Source organism: Solanum dulcamara, chromosome 5 (assembly GCF_947179165.1).
Source record: "Solanum dulcamara chromosome 5, daSolDulc1.2, whole genome shotgun sequence".
Classification (NCBI taxonomy): Eukaryota; Viridiplantae; Streptophyta; class Magnoliopsida; order Solanales; family Solanaceae; genus Solanum; species Solanum dulcamara.
In genome coordinates, this window is record NC_077241.1 from 73,892,002 (window position 1) to 73,907,852 (window position 15,851).

Here is a 15,851-nt window from a genome sequence, read left to right on the forward strand (position 1 = left end):
GCTATCCATGTTGCAGTCTTCATTTTTCATTGTTTCCTATGTTTACTAAAATTGGTGATGGCTAAAAGTAGTTTATAAGGTATTTTTTGCCTTATATGCACTTGAGCGTTACTTCAAAATTAGAACTTGTCTTTATTTTATGAATGGATAGAGCCGCAATACATTCTGAAATATATTACTAAGACGAGACATTTTCTATTGGCCAGATGTTGCATAAGTTGACCTTTTGGAACGGGGATATTCAGCTTTTGTAACAAAATAGTCTGAAAACACAAGGAACAGCCTTAGATTTTGTGGTTTGACAAAATCAGGGTCACTTATTTTTAGGGGTGTCAAATTGGCATGTTGGATTAAAATTGAGAATATTAAAATGGGTTGAAATAAAAATTGGATTGGTTCATGACCCGCTCAAGTTTCAATTGGGCTAAAATTCAAGTTGGGTCATGACCCATTTAATCTCAATAATTTTAACATATTATTATTTACCTTTTATAAACACAATTTGAATTTCAACTGAAGAAAATAAAAATAAAAATTTACAAATTGAAAGATTAATCCTAAAAAATATAAAATAGACAGTAATTCATACTTCTAATATGAGAACATACATTACACCTATGCAAATAAAGAGTTTTACAACAGATTGAAATTAGAGATTAAATTAGGTTCAATTGAAGATTCTTTTAAAATGGGTTAAGGCTTGAATGAGTTGAGATTAAATTCAATACAAATTATTTTGAGCTCAACCCATAAAAAATTGGGTCGATTACCTATATTTGGGTTCATTTTGACATCCCAATTTATTTATATACCCTAATCTACAATTTAAAAGTGTGGCCTAGCGGTTAAAGAATGTGGGAGAGAAAGTGATGCAGAGAGGGAGATGGAGCTTTTGTAAAATATTAGTAGTATGGATCTGCATCTCCAACTCAACACCAAATTTGGTGTTTTGGGGCTTCAACTCAACATTTTTTTACGCTATTTTAGTGTGTGACTATTCATTCATACTAAATGACTTCTTTAATATTTTAATATTTTAATATTATTTTTATTATACAAATTTTTTAATTCAATATTTTATAAATTGTATGTTTTTAATTAAGTCCTTAGTATACTTAATTATTTTTATGTAATATTAACTTTAGATCTTAAAGGTAGCGTATATAAATTAATTTTCGTATATATGATTTCCTTTATAAAATTTTAAGTTAATTTTATTATAAATTATAATTGAATAAAAATACAATTATAACCTTCACAAAAAATATAAATATAATAGAAGAAAGAATTTGTTTTATAAAATAAAAAAATTATAATACAATATTAAAAAGAGAGAAGAATACTCTTTTTTGTGTAAAATGTATCGTGAATTGGAGTTGAATTATACTAAAATAGTATTGACATCATTTTAATGTAAAATTTGATATTATGAATCAGAGATGTAGGCATCAAAGTCCCATGGTTTGTGAAAGTTCCTCTTTATTTAGTTTACTCAAATAAATAACCTTTATTTTCCTTGTATATATAGAAAGAGACCGAATGAACATAAAGCGATTCAACAATAATATCTTCTTTGACATAGTTATTTTATGTGTCAATCTAAACAAATTTACTATTTTTTAAGTTTGGTTTTGATATTTCACAATAAAATAAATTGATTATCATAGTTTTCTCGATTTCGACTTACATATATTCATATTATGGAGATTTATGAATTCGACTTGCATCTTAACTATATCATACAAACACTTTAAACATGTAGAAATATTTAAAAGAAAGTATAAATAATTTTTTTCGTTAATTAATTACATAAAAAGGACACTTCAATCAAGATAAAATAGTTAAAGTTTCGATGTCTAAATAATTAATGTTGTATCAATACTAATTTATACATATCATTTAATATTATAATAATATATAAAAATTATATACATAATTATACACTAGTCTCGTGTATAGAACGAGCGAAATAATGGTAGGATATTTTTTTCTTATATTATTAGCCAAAATCAAACATGAAAAAATGGCTGCCTTTTATTGGTGTTAATGTCAACAACATGTTCATTTAGTCATTTAAGTCCCTACTGTCGGCAAAATATAACCAAAACAACCTCAAATATCAAGATATTCACATAATTGCCATTACCCGCCTCTCTCAACTTCATTCAAGTACTATTAAATTCCACAACTCATCAAATCACACTATACCAGTCAATCTCCCAAAAAATATATTTTTTATTTTAAAAAAATAATAATTCCCAGTTGTTGATTTGATCGGCAATGGAAGGTTTAGTAAAGGGGTTGTTGAATGTGGCTTTGGGAAATGATGAAAATGAAAGAGACAATCAAGATCGTGATGAACGGTCAAGATCCAGTTGGGCGCAAGTTAGCACTCATCATTGACACTTGTTAAAGATTCAATCTTTTTTAATTGTATGCTTATGGGGTGTGTTAAAATGAGCAGGTGGTGACAGGGGAGCAGGAAGATGATGGGGTTAACAGTGATCGTAGAACTGGATATAATAGAGAGGTTAATTTGGTTTTCTTGATTTTTCAGAATAGTTAGTGTTGAATTTGATTTTAAAGTTCTGGTTTTTTTAAAATCCTTTTTAACAACAACAACAAATACAGTATAATTCCACAAGTGGGGTGTGGAGTATATCACCTTACCTCTATCTTGGGAAGATAGAGAGACTGTTTCCCATGGATCCTCAATTTTAATCCTTTTTTAAAATTTTGAATTGTTGGCAGGACGAGAGATGTGGGAGAAATGAGGAATCAAGGCCTCACATGATGCCCCAAAAGGTGCATACTTATAGTGTCTTTAAGATTCTATAGTGTAAATGTCATGAATATGAGACTCCAAATTCTTGAAATTATATGTTTTTTTTTCTCAACCTTTCCTTTTTTTTAGAGTAGATTTTGTGGTCAAGTTGTAGTTTTTTGAGTAAAATTTGGATCTTTACAGCAATGATGATTAACTTGTCATTGATCTCTTGATAGAGTCTCTTCCTGTTGTGTGATTGGATTTTTTGCTTTACAGATTAACCCAAATATAGTGAGACTGGCCAATATAGAGTGGAATGGGTACACAGGACTCGTAGCCAGAGGCGGAGTCAAGATTTTTAATATATGGGTTCTAGACCATAATTCATTTTTGCCTACTAGGTTCTGGATAGATTATTATACATATCAAATGATTATTTTTTTAACACAAATACATAATTTGAGCCAAAGCTACTAGGTTTCGAGCCAGGGGCGGAGTTAGGGTACCTCTACACACCCTTCCTCGAAATATTATACTATATATACATTGTCAAAAATATTTTTTTATGTATATATAGTAGATATTGAACCCCCTTGGCTTCTTCGCATGTTCACTTCTATATATTTTGAATCCCCTTAGTCAAAATCCAGTAGCTAAAATTGTGTCTCCGCCCCTGCATATAGCAATTACCAACTAGTTTGAGACCGATACATAGTTTTCTCTGTTGATTTATTAGTTAATCCAAATAATTTGTTTGGTGGTGTGGTGGGATGGGAAGGAGAAGTGTGGTTGTTTTTCTCTCCTTGTTTGTGCAAAGAAGGTGCAGGGCTGCTTGTACAGTTGATTTATGCATCTTGGAATGATATTGCATGTGATGCAAATTTTTACGACAAGTAACTGTTTGAAGGGCAATAAAACTCAGCTTTAATTTTTTCATATGGAAATTATTTTTAAACGAAAAGAACATTGTCTTGTATAAGATCTCAAGTGAGTTGAAGAGTTGAAGCGGTAAGTATAATCATGTCACGGGTGTGAAATATTTATGTTGTCACTGTGTAGTAGTATGTCGTTATCTGTTTGAACAGTAATTGTTCTCAGCCATCTCAAAATATGCAGGCTTCACCTCAGGGGTACCAAAGAAATGAAGACGAGAGGAGAGACAATGTCAACCAAAGCTATTGGAAGCAAAAGGTTTGGTCTTGCTCATTTATCATATTTATTCTAATCCTCCTCATGATGGTATTCACATGTTTTACTGGTATCTGCAGGAGGGCGAGGGAAACAGTGATGGCTGGGAGACTGTCGTGAAAAAGCCTACTAAACGACACCAACAGGTTATTGCTTTACAACTAAGAGAACTAATCTACTGTCTAAACAAAAAAGAAGGATTGGATGGCTTTCGTCAAGACAAGCTTTCCTTTCTTGTTACTAGATAGAAGATGTGAGAAATGATAGCATCTGTCTAAGGAACTATAGTAAAAATTAAGTGTTAATATTTTTTCAGCAATTGAACACAAGTGAAGATAAAGGTAGGACATAGAGTTTAGAAATCACAACTAACCATGAGTCTAATATTAGGTTGCGGAATGTCTCTATCGCGGGAGCAAGCTGAGTTTTCAAAATCCTTTTCATTCAAATTTATGGATGGGTGAAGGTTAAGTGAGTATGAAAACATATTGGGATATCTACTTAAGCAAAGATGGTAGGTTAGAGACAAAACACTAGATGATTTCTTTCCATCTGTTCTAGCCTTGGTGAACAGAGTTACCACATGTTGCTGGTGGGAGTTGACAGGTATCATGTGAAATTAGTCAAGGTGCATGCAAGTTGGCTCGGACACCATGGTTATCAAAAAATAAGATAGTAGGTTGTGCTATGCAATTTTAACTCTACCTTGTTTGCTGGTGATTTGATGGTTTCAAACGGTAATGCAATGCTACCATCTTACTTGTGAGGCTTGGCAAAAGACTAATAAGAGATGTTAAGACATCCATTACTCTTCTTACCTTCATTTTTCCTTCCAACTAGTGATATAAAATCTTAGGGGCTTTATATAAAGTACTTCATAAGAATATATGGGTTACTAATTGATGTGGAGTGGAAACCTAATTAACTAACAGGTCATTTGAGAATAACTTACTGTTGATAGCTTGGAGGGGGAGGGCAGTTCCAATGGCGACCATGCTTCTGAAAGCATTGGAGTTTAGAGTTACAAATTCTTAAAACTTAACTTTGAAGCATTCTAAGATACCCTTTCACTATACAAAATATTCGTCGTTTTGAAGTGCACTTGCTATCCGCTCTCGTGGTTGTTGAAATAACTCTTTAATTTATGCTTATCATATGAAAAATATGAATATGCTGCAACAGGTAAAAATGGATTCCTGGAACAATTATAAAAAGCCCCTTGATGAGCAAGATTACTCCAATGAGGTTGGATATGGAGTTGACATGGAACCCTCTGAAGAAGAGCTCTCAGACTTATCGAAAGCTTGCAACAAGCTCTGGGAACTTGATCTAAACCGCTTAGTTCCAGGAAAGGATTACCAGATTGATTGTGGTGAAGGAAAAAAGGTGTACCAAAAGGATGATATGGCAGAAGGATGCTTATTTTCCTGGCTGAGTGAAGACGTTTTTAACAAGCCTTCTTATTCTCGTTTCTGTTCCCTTTTGGATAATTATAATCCACATCAGGGATGTAAGGAGAATGTAACACCTGAAGAAAAGCGAGAACAAACAGCATTCATAGAAGAGATCAGTAGAACTGCACCAATTAAATATCTGCACAAGTATCTGTCATTGAAAGGCGTAGTTTCTGGTAATTATGAAGAATTTAAGAGAATGTCGACACGTCTGTGGTTCGACCTTTATAGCCGAGGTGGTACATCAGCTAGCTCCTCAGCTTTTGAACATGTTTTTGTTGGAGAGATAAAGGAGCGCGGGGAGAAAGAGGTGTCTGGATTTCACAACTGGCTTCAGGTGCAATTCATGCTTTCATTTATTACTAGTGCTTGTGTTTGACTCTAGCTAATAACCATGTAAAGTCGAAAGGATTCAGTTAATTATTGCTATTGCGTTCTTTTACATTTATACTATAGTCTAAACAGATTTTTAGGTGTGTGGATGCGCCGGCAAGGAGGTGTGAGAGGTTGGCCATAATAGGAGTTAGGAGAGGCAGACATAGGCAGAAGAAAAACTGGTTGGGGGGGGGGGGGGGGGCAGGATTAGACAGGACATGGAACGGCTAGCCTCCTCTCCACGTCTCCTTATCATTAGTAGTATGATTTAGTAATCGTGTAGCTTCCTTTCTTCGGTGTTTATTACTATTTGTTGCTTCATTTGCTTTGTATCCTATTATTTTGTCTTCTTATATCCTTGCACCCTGCTATGGTTTCTTCTTTTCTTTTGAGTCTAGGGACTATCGGCTCCCTACCTCGCAAAGGTAGGGGTAAGGTCTGCGTACATCTTACTCTCCCCTGACCCCACTTGTGGAATTACATTGAGTATCTTTTGCTTATATTCTTCTTAGATGTTTTATTCTTTGCAGTTCTATTTAGAGGAAGCTAAGGGCAATGTTGACTATCAAGGATATATTTTCCCCCGAAGGCGTGGAGAGATTGTAAGTCATACTACTCTTTAATTTGGTTGTCTTTGTTCTGAATTTAGCAAGTATTCTAGTAAGAGAAACTATCTATTTTCTTATTGTTGATATAAAAAAAGGTCGGCTTAATACATGGACAACCCCTTAAACTTGCTAGCAAATAACATTTTGACACTCGAACTATGGCTTGTTCCAATTGAGCATCTGAACACATAATAAAGTGTTCCTTTAGACACATTTGGTTCATAAATTTCAGAGAACTTTTGAGCGTGTTCTTAATCGTCTATTAGGTAGTTAAGTTAGCCACATAAAATGTCTCTCCTTTAATAATACACATCAGCCTTAATTAGAAAACGTCTTGGAGCTTACTGCTTATTGAGGCAAATGCGTATAATTAAAGGATGTGACATGTTTTAAGTGGTTAACTTATCGTAATGGGCATTTGAGAACACACGCAGAAGTTTTTATAAAATTTGAACCAAAAAGTGTCTAAATGAAATTTGTTGTCAAAGTTTAAAGGGCCGTCAATGTATTAAGTCAAAAAATTCACACCTGACTAAACCATGCCTCAGAAAAATGGCACTTTCTGATGTCAAATAACTAACAATCTCTGGAGCAAAATTTCATTGTGTAAACTAGATTGTCAAGTTTGGTCAAGGCGATATATCAGCTATATCATATGGAAATGCATAATCTTGTTCAAAGAGGCTCTCTACCTTAGTCTTTTCCTGAATCTATTTGTATTCATTCAGCACGTTAGCTTAAGTTCTCTTTTCTAAATGCAGCCTGACTCAGAAACTCAACTGCTCACCATACAGTTTGAATGGAACGGCGTCTTAAAATCTGTGTCAAGCAGTTTGATTGGAGTTAGCCCCGAATTTGAAGTTGCCATCTACACTCTCTGTTACTTTGTTGGAGGGGAGGAAAACCACGTCGAGATTGGTCCATACTCTGTTAATATTAAATGCTATCGATTGGGAGATAGCATTGGCTCTGCTTTCCCTGTGGCTGAATGTTGAATGTCACACATCAGAAACATTTCTGTGATTGTGAGACATTACCATTTGTTTAAGAAATATTCTTGCCCGGTATTATCCGCGCATCTATTGCTGTCATATTCCAACTTGCTGGTGAAATGAAAATGCTGAATATTGTTCACTTCTATGAAGCTATAACATAAAGATTGTTGCTCACCAGTGAACACTTGGGAATAACCTGCAATTTTATTTCTAGATATTGATCAGTTCTCTTTCATTTTGTTATAAGTCTTCTTTCAGAAATTTTAGCTGGTTGTCCTTTTTTGGAACACCTGATTAGTAAATGGCCCTCTTTTAATTTCTTCTGTACTTGTAGATCTTTCAAACCACAATGTAAGAATCTGTTTGAGCAAACGGAAAATCTTACGAGAAAAAACTAGAGCGTTATCTAAAACTTTTGTAAGTTCTTGCAAAAGTTAGGCTACAATCTAATGTTTTGTCTAATGAGGTCGAGTAATATTCGAGTGAACATTCTAAGGGTAATGCTTGCACAAGTTTTAAAGATGGGGACAAATCTAAATGAAGACTTAAAAAAGAGAGATTTGCATAAATCACTTGATATTTTCTTCCCCCACTGTACTTCCATTTGAGAAAGCAAAATGTGTTCTCCCAGAATGTGATGATTGTGAATTCTCTTCCCTTTCTTCCCTAAACATAATCGTTAGGATAGACAACAAAGGCAAATTGTCCTGAACTCAGGTAAGAGTTGACACACTAAACTGGATTTTCAGACTATACATGTATAAAGGGGAAAAAACATTCAGTTTACAACCAGAGCATTCACTACACAGCATGCGACAAGGTGCTACTCCAGGTCATGAACAACTACAACTATGTGGAGCTTGTGTGGGGAAACATGTCCTGCAGAGCTTGAGGAAGATTCAAGACAATTTCTGCATATGCTGCAAGAAGCAAGATGTCAGTTACTAATTGTCCAGATCAATACATAAAATTCAAATCAACATCAAAGAAGCTTTGGGAGTATTCTAACGCAGAAGGAAAAAAGAAAATAAAGAAGCTTGGGAAGTAGAAACAAAATTTTCCCCTCCCAAATTATCTAACTTTTGAAGTGTCCAACATTATCTTTACTTCTGAAAGTAAAAAATGTGTACTGCCACACCATTTTGTACTTTCATCACCCCCCCCCCCCCCCCCCCCCACCCCCTCTTTTTTTTTTTTGGGGAGAAGGTAAGACTGTTTTCTCTGTTAATGTTTATAATTTCCAATGCATCTCTTTTCAGCAGTAGGTTAACGTTTTATCATAGTTCAGTAATTCTTTATTAGTTATACTTGATCTCTCCCGAGAAGGAAAGTATACAGGCAGATATTTTGTCACCAGAAGACTTCTCGTGATTTAGCCTTTAAAAATTACCACATAAAAGAGAAGCTGATTACAAGTGATACTTGAGGCCTCGTTTGGTCTTTCAAATCTGAGGAAAAGCTAAGTATGCTCGTATTGTTGCAACTGTATTCTTAACCCTTTTTATGCTTTGACATATTACTTATAATACTCAGATCTCATAAACATCAAAAACTCAAAGCAGCTATAAGGAGCTCTTTGTTTTGTTTTGTTTTGTTTTTAAATTAAAGGTTAACACGGATAGTACATAGTAGGACTCCTCGTGAATAGTACAAACATAATAGGAATTCTTCATGAAGGACGCAGAATATGCATTGTAAAACAAATAATACGTATAGCAACAGAGGGGAATTCAGAAAAAGAAGCAAAACCTTCCGGCAGACTCATGGTACGGAGTGCATCCTCTGCATACGTCAAACGCGCTGGGATAGGGTGACTTCCAACTCCATTTCCTTTCTGACTCGGGGCCATTGTATCAGATTTCTTGGATTGGTGCATAGGCCATGCCAGGACACTAACCCCAGTGGGAAGTGTAGAGATCAGATCTGCATATCTCAGACCAACTGTCACCTTGCTGCAAGAAGGAAACAAATGTTGGTAAGAGTTGGAGTTTGCAAGCTAACCCATAATCCAAAATATGTTTAGTGTAGCACTCTGTGTAGTAACCAAGATTACAGGTCAAACATCTGCTTTAGGCAGACATACAGATAATGAGATCGAATGAAACATTTGACCAAAAAAAGTGTTAGTCAGACGCACACAAAGACAAGTAACATATACCCAACCAGAAAATGAAGAAATTTGCTACATATCACAAACAGGAGAGCGGAGGCTATGCTATAGGCTGATAACATTTATTTCCAGTTACCAAGTTAAATCAAGTGGGCACCACGATTGTTATACTATATATATAAGCTGCTTCATAGTTCACAGTACTGATAGTTTCTTTGCATAGTGATATTCAAGTTGGAAGCTAATTATATTCCTGATTCTGCAGCCTAAACAACATAGTCTGTTTCGCTTAATTCTTCTGTTCAGTACTTCCACAAGACTATTCATAACAGGGGGAAGACCCAAGTTGGAAAAGACAAAATAAAATAAAAAATTCAAAGTCAGCCTCCGGTAAAGCATAGTGAGACAGAAGATACAATAACAGAAAGGAAGAAAAGACATACGAATCAAAATCTTCAATCACAAACTCGATCATGTGGTATGGAAGACTATGATAGAGTTCACCGATTTGATTTCCATACAACTCTTTAATAAGACGAACCTGCAAAGAACAAGTTGTATTTTACCAATACAAATGTCACTGAAATATATTTTTGATAGGTAAAGTAAATTTATATCTAAACGGCACTGAAGAAAACCCTATTAAAGCACTAAAATTGCTAGACACACTGTATGTTATCCATCATATGTTGACTTCATCCCCTCAACACAATCCTTCCACATACTAAAAAAGTTAATTTTCTATTTTGAATTTCTGAATTACAATAACATCCCCAAGCCTCAACTCTTCTTCTTTTTTATGAAGCAAGAAGATATCATTAAAGGCATCAAGAAGATGCATTAAAAGTTACAAAAGACTCAGAGAATAAGATTGCTCCGGTAAAACAACACTATACAAGTCTAGCACCAGGGAACTTACACATTCCAGAAAATAGACACAACTAGTTACAAGAGTCTGGTCTAGCCAACAAAAAAGATTAAGCAATCTTTTTTCTTTGAGGACATGATATCTTTTTTCTTCTTTCCAGTTGATATCTTCTATTTCTGATAATTATCTTTATTACAATGTTAAGCTGAAATCCTCTCTTTAGACATCTAGGTTTCCTTGACCTTGTATATCCAATGTTCAACCCCAAAGGTTATTCCACCTCTTTAATTCTACTACTGCTCTGCCCCTACTATGTCCTAATTATTCCACCAAATCCTCTGTAAATCTAGTAACCGATTAACGAATTTGAAGAGTCTCTAAAGTAAACTTGCAAAGGAGAGTATGGTTGTGATTTAAGCCCATGATCGAGCAAGAAACAGATGAATAATGTCTTTCACCAACAAAAGAGGGAAGAGCTCTGGTACTACATTATTTCTAAATTTGGGCATACCTGTTCCCGTCTATCTACATAGGCTTGCAGCAGATCTCCAACATGGTCAATAAATCTCTGAAGAAATCATGAATACAAATTCAGAAGTATCCAGTCAGTACTATATATGAAATAGCTGGGATCTAATAACAATGAAACAATGACCATATTAAAACAGGATCTAATACAAATGTAGTGACCATACAATTGCATTTGACGAGAGAAACTCGTTTTCAGCTTCACGTATTGGCAAGAAAAAAGGAACTGTATGTTCTAGAACAGTCATCTTCTCCAGAAATGATTTGCTCTCAAGCACACAGTGGTATAGGTCACAAGATTCGCCTGTAAATTAGATCCATTGACATCATTCCAGTAGTCTAGATGAAAAATCAAAATTTTGAGCCCAACTCCAACACAATAAACTTCATTTGGGATTTGTACAGGTAGATCAAAGTATGTATTGGAATGCTCCCAACTGGAGAATTGTAGCCGCCACTAGACAATAGCTCGTGAAGTACCTGCAAATGAAGTATCATACTGTATGCCTATCCTTGCTCCATCCAAGCAACAAATAACCTGCACAAAGAAAAAAGAAAAAAAAAGGGTAAAACAAAGTCAGGCCACATCCTCACAACTCCAAGCCCCATCAGCACTGCCAACTTGTTCCTACTTCTGATAGTAAAGTAGAAAACAATATCAAACCAAACAAACTAAACTATACATCAATCAGCACTTAGTGGAAGCCTAAGATGCAGAAAGGAAAAGAAAATACAAAGCTACTCAAATAAAAAGAGTTGATCAACAAACAATTACACATTACGAGAAAATTGTTTTGCAGTCCAGAAATTTGAACAGGTAATAACTTAAAGGAACTTTCACAAACAATTTCCCCTACAAGCCATGATAAATAGTAACCAGGCACAAAGTACCTTATTCCCAACTTTGTAGGTAATTTTGTCATGAAATGGAATTGGCAACTGGGTTGTGTCCCCTGGCATTTGCATGGCCTTTCTCTCAGCCTCTATGTGTACCTAAGGTAAATTGAATCATGTAACAAAAAACATGTGGGAAAATCTGAGAACAAAAGCAGAATAGTAGATCAGTAAGCTAAAACATGTAGGTCTCTGAATCCGGCACCCGCTAATGCGATGAGAGATGTTGCAAGCCAGATTATTGATTGCTTGGTTGGAAGGAGAAGTATCTTAAGGAAACATCATGTTCGAGCTGAATGAATAATCTAACCATACATACCCGCTCTCTTATTGTTGCTAATAAGCCATCATTCCATTGCTCACCTTCTAAGTTAAGTTCTGCAAAAGAATTAAATGAGACAGGAATATCCTATTGTCCAGACTAGAACAAGTACATTTGAAGGATAACTGAAGACCCACCAGGATGGATCAAGGAAAAGAACGCTTCACTATATGGGGAACAAGAAGTAACATAGAGTAAAAATGCAATGCTTACTTATAATAAGCTACCTCCACCGCAGTTAATACATCAGTTACTGAAACATCTTTGGTTACAGATTGAAAGGACATAGCTCAAGCATCATGAAATCAAATATGAATGAGCAAGTCAAACTCCTTTTATTTTTTCCTTTTTTCTTTTTTTGATGAACAAGTTAACAAGGCAAATATCAAACTTCATAACAATATTAAAGAAGCTTTTATTTCAAGTAACAATTTTAAGAAACTTGCAGTCATATACTGCTGTTATAAGGTAAGCAAAGTAGCTTAGATCAAATTTCAAACAACCTGGCACAAAAAAAAAATCACAGAAAATAACAAGTGAAAATCAAGTACTAGACTAAACATTATGTTCCAAACCAAAAATGAATCATTCCAGTACTATTTGTGTGCTCATAACATAAATTGAACACAAACAAGAGCAATAGAAAGAGCACATCAGAATTAGATATGCTCTATAATTCTACCAAAGTTACCTTGAGTTTGAGAAGAACGTGCGGCTTCAAATTCCCTTTGTAGACGCTCAAAAATTGACTTGTCAGAATCCCTAGAAGAACCATGATTTTCATTGTTATTTGGTGATTCTGCACCAATGTGAATGACAATGCTAGAAAACACAACTATGGAAACAGGAAGAAAGCACCACTCTTTTTGGAACCATCTTGGTAAACTAAGTACTTGCAAAGATGCCATTATGCTCGGGCAAAATAAACATGCACACTTTATCTGAGCCAAAAGTTTGAATTCTTAATAAAATTCTTTTTGATGAAATAGCTCTTTCATTTGTTTTATAAGGTATTAAATTTTATACAAAAACTTGGGCATCAAAGCCCACATATACAAGAGGTATACAAACAGTAGAGACCTAAAAAAAATGTAGTTCCGTAGGAATAACACCCAATCATCTATAAAAGAGGAACTTCATCAATGCACCAAAAAAAAATAAGGGATACAAGCCTACTATTCAACTTTCTTGAGAAGAAATCTTCTTTTCAACTTTTCTAGCTGCTTTTCCCTTCTCGCGAATTCCTCTGTTCTTCCTTACCTTTATGGTCCTCTGTTCACATTATTCAATAAAAGAATTTCCTTATTAAACCCATAGTCATCAGAGGCGGAGCTACACTAGCGGAAGGGTGGTCAGCCGAACACCCTTTTGTGGAAAACTGTAATGTGTATAGGTAAAATTTATTGTATATGTGGATATATTATTAAATGAACAACCTTTAAACAATTCAGAGAGTTAGGCCAGCGGTTAAGGGCATTAAAAATGCCATAAAGGTCACAGGTTCGATCCCCAAGTTTTCCATTTTGATGCGCCTAACTATTACAAGGCTTATAATAATCTTATTTTAAAAAAATAAAAAAATCTATGACTTAGCTATTTATTAGGTAGTTAGATTTAGAATTTTATGTGCACCCTCTCCATCAATTTCTTTAAATTATTCAAAAAGAGAACTTCTTTAAATTATTACTGCATAATTTTGAACATCCTTAGAGAAATTCCATCCTACGCCACTGGTAGTCATCCTACAATCATATATATCCAACCTGCAACTGTGCAATCTACTCCTTTCTTAAACTTCAACCCTAAAACTGAAGGCACAATATCTTGCTTGCAATTTTTACTACATGTCATTTGGTTAGAGCAAAAATTCTCGAAAAAGATGTGAGATTTACTGAAGAACTTGAAAGCTCATGTAAACACCAGTAAAAGGAATCAAGTATATCTTAAAATCCAATACCTAGAAAGACGCTCTGCTAACTCCGAATGTCTTTTAATAACATTTGAAACTGCCAACAAAAGGAGCAATATGAATATGGGATGATTTAAGGGCCAAGAGAAAACATCGACAAAAACGAAGAGAAGGTTACATCTAGCCCGTATAGCGTCCAGCTTTACATCCTCCTCTTGCATATAATTCTAACATGCAGCCAATAAAAGGTTATAAGCATTGAAAATATAAATAATGTCCAATAAGAAATTGCAAAAGTTAGTCCTTTTTCACTTCAAGAAAGTTCATAAGCATTTAACAATATAAATAAAAAAACAGTAAAAAATCGCCAAAGTTAGTCCTTTTCCACTTCCAAAAAAAGTGGATACACATATGCACTCACAATTTAAAGTACATGTTTCGAATAAGAGTGCCATTACTACAATTATTGCTAGTTCTTCACTTATTTAATGTTATTAATGACAAGGAATGAATTACTTGAAAGGCTAAGTTAAATCTTCAGTAGATATAATATGTTTACATGCCCTCAAGGGCGAGGTCTAGCAGTCAATTCTCAACAGAGGTAACACTAAATGAATTCTTGCATTCTGGCTAATCCATGGTAAGCGGAGACCAGTAACTACGCGGTTAGGAGTTAAAGGTAGCTGCTACCTTGTCTACTACTCTTGCAGGATTTGAAACTCAACAAACTTTTACTTTTCCCTAGCTGACCCTCCCCCCACACCAAAAAAAAAGAACATTGTGGTGTCAAACTGATGCTCGTACTCTTCAAAAATGTCAACGGTGTGTTTCGGATTCTCCAAAAGTAGTGTATTTTTGGAGAATCCAAAGCAACGAAAGTGAAGAGTCCACGAACTTAGCAGACAAATGCATGTATCTAAGAGCAATAGGTGTAACTAAAATTGTCTGAGCTTTTCCAAACACGAAGGGATGTTGTTGTTACAACTTATATGCTGAACAAGAACACCTTATTGTGGAAACAACATCAAGACAAACAATTCTGATGCAAAGGGCCAAACATATACTGATCATCAAAGAGACCAAAAAAGGGAAAGCAAAAACATAGTTCCTCTAACTATAATGAATGACTAACAAAGTATTCAAATTTCAAAAACAAAAGAATAGACCCCCACGCCCACCCCTACCCTCACCCCCAATTACCCCATACCCCAAACATGAAATATTCTGACATTAATTAAATAAAAATCAAGTCTTTTCTAACAATATTACCACTTCTCCCATTCTAACAGCTTCACTCCTTGTTCCCAATTTGATACACTGCAAAAAAAAATAAAAAAAAATTAACAACTCCTACAAGTGAAGAACAAACATACATCTATTGGTTCACCCGAAAAACAAGAATTTGAGTTGTGCCAATTTCAAAAGATGAAAAACAAATTGTTTCTAAATCTTCTTCTAAACCAAAAAAAAAAAAAAAAAAGACCCACTGTTAAAAGTTGGAAACTACTGTAATCTCCATGAAAACCTGAATCAATTAAAATATTGGGTCGTCTTCCAATTTCAGCTTTATTTGCCTTGACCAATTGTTGATTCTCCCCGGATGACGGTGGCCGGAAGTAATATAAGGCTTTGTTCTTTGGGTATTATTACTAGTTTGATGGAAGTTTACTTGACTCCTCTATATTATTAAATATTACACTTTCAACCCCAAAGTTTCTGAGTTTTCATAGGATTCTCAGAATCTGTTGGTAATGACTAATGACGCGGCAAATAATAATATTCTTAATTTTATGTATGTTGGTGTAAAATGTTCTCATGGAAATTAATCGAGAG

At 34.7% G+C, this 15,851-nt stretch overlaps 2 protein-coding genes across 5 annotated transcripts; one reads left to right on the top strand and one right to left on the bottom strand.

Moving 5' to 3' along the window:
* The first annotated feature begins 2,185 nt into the window (after positions 1–2,185).
* Positions 2,186–7,625, top strand: LOC129889757 (uncharacterized). 2 transcript variants are annotated; one of them, XM_055965182.1, is made up of 8 exons: positions 2,186–2,385; positions 2,465–2,530; positions 2,752–2,805; positions 3,884–3,958; positions 4,036–4,101; positions 5,138–5,746; positions 6,315–6,386; positions 7,154–7,625. In XM_055965182.1, exons 1-8 carry the CDS (start codon positions 2,281–2,283, stop codon positions 7,385–7,387), a joined length of 1,281 nt encoding a protein of 426 aa, XP_055821157.1. In that variant the 5' UTR covers positions 2,186–2,280; the 3' UTR covers positions 7,388–7,625. The 2 variants fall into 2 exon arrangements, with proteins under 2 accessions (XP_055821157.1, XP_055821158.1); XM_055965183.1 differs by lacking the exons at positions 2,186–2,385; positions 2,465–2,530; positions 2,752–2,805; positions 3,884–3,958; positions 4,036–4,101 and having other exon boundaries at positions 4,433–5,746.
* Positions 7,626–7,921: 296 nt separating this feature from the next.
* Positions 7,922–15,661, bottom strand: LOC129889758 (uncharacterized). Of its 3 annotated transcripts, none has more exons than XM_055965186.1 (13): positions 15,506–15,661; positions 15,288–15,335; positions 14,197–14,245; positions 14,067–14,115; positions 12,801–12,871; positions 12,107–12,165; positions 11,785–11,886; positions 11,374–11,431; positions 11,061–11,197; positions 10,877–10,933; positions 9,941–10,038; positions 9,137–9,339; positions 7,922–8,298 (listed from the first exon to the last, which is right to left on the bottom strand). In XM_055965186.1, the coding sequence occupies exons 2-13, from the start codon at positions 15,297–15,299 to the stop codon at positions 8,237–8,239; spliced, it is 957 nt and encodes a 318-aa protein (XP_055821161.1). In that variant the 5' UTR covers positions 15,300–15,335; positions 15,506–15,661; the 3' UTR covers positions 7,922–8,236. The 3 variants fall into 3 exon arrangements, with proteins under 3 accessions (XP_055821161.1, XP_055821160.1, XP_055821159.1); XM_055965185.1 differs by having other exon boundaries at positions 7,922–8,307; positions 15,544–15,659; XM_055965184.1 differs by having other exon boundaries at positions 7,922–8,307; positions 15,506–15,659.
* Positions 15,662–15,851: the final 190 nt, after the last annotated feature.

Excerpts from the sequence above, each read along its gene's own strand:
- LOC129889758 (XM_055965185.1), bottom strand. Across the intron at positions 14,116-14,196 it reads GGACGCTATACGGGCTAGAT|TTTCAAATGTTATTAAAAGA; the intron begins GTAACCTTCTCT and ends TTTTGTTGGCAG. Across the intron at positions 10,934-11,060 it reads TTCTCTCGTCAAATGCAATT|AGATTTATTGACCATGTTGG; the intron begins GTATGGTCACTA and ends TGATTTCTTCAG.
- LOC129889757 (XM_055965182.1), top strand. The coding sequence starts at position 2,281 with ATGGAAGGTTTAGTAAAGGGGTTGTTGAATGTGGCTTTGGGAAATGAT. Across the intron at positions 2,531-2,751 it reads GAACTGGATATAATAGAGAG|GACGAGAGATGTGGGAGAAA; the intron begins GTTAATTTGGTT and ends AATTGTTGGCAG. Across the intron at positions 5,747-6,314 it reads GATTTCACAACTGGCTTCAG|TTCTATTTAGAGGAAGCTAA; the intron begins GTGCAATTCATG and ends TATTCTTTGCAG.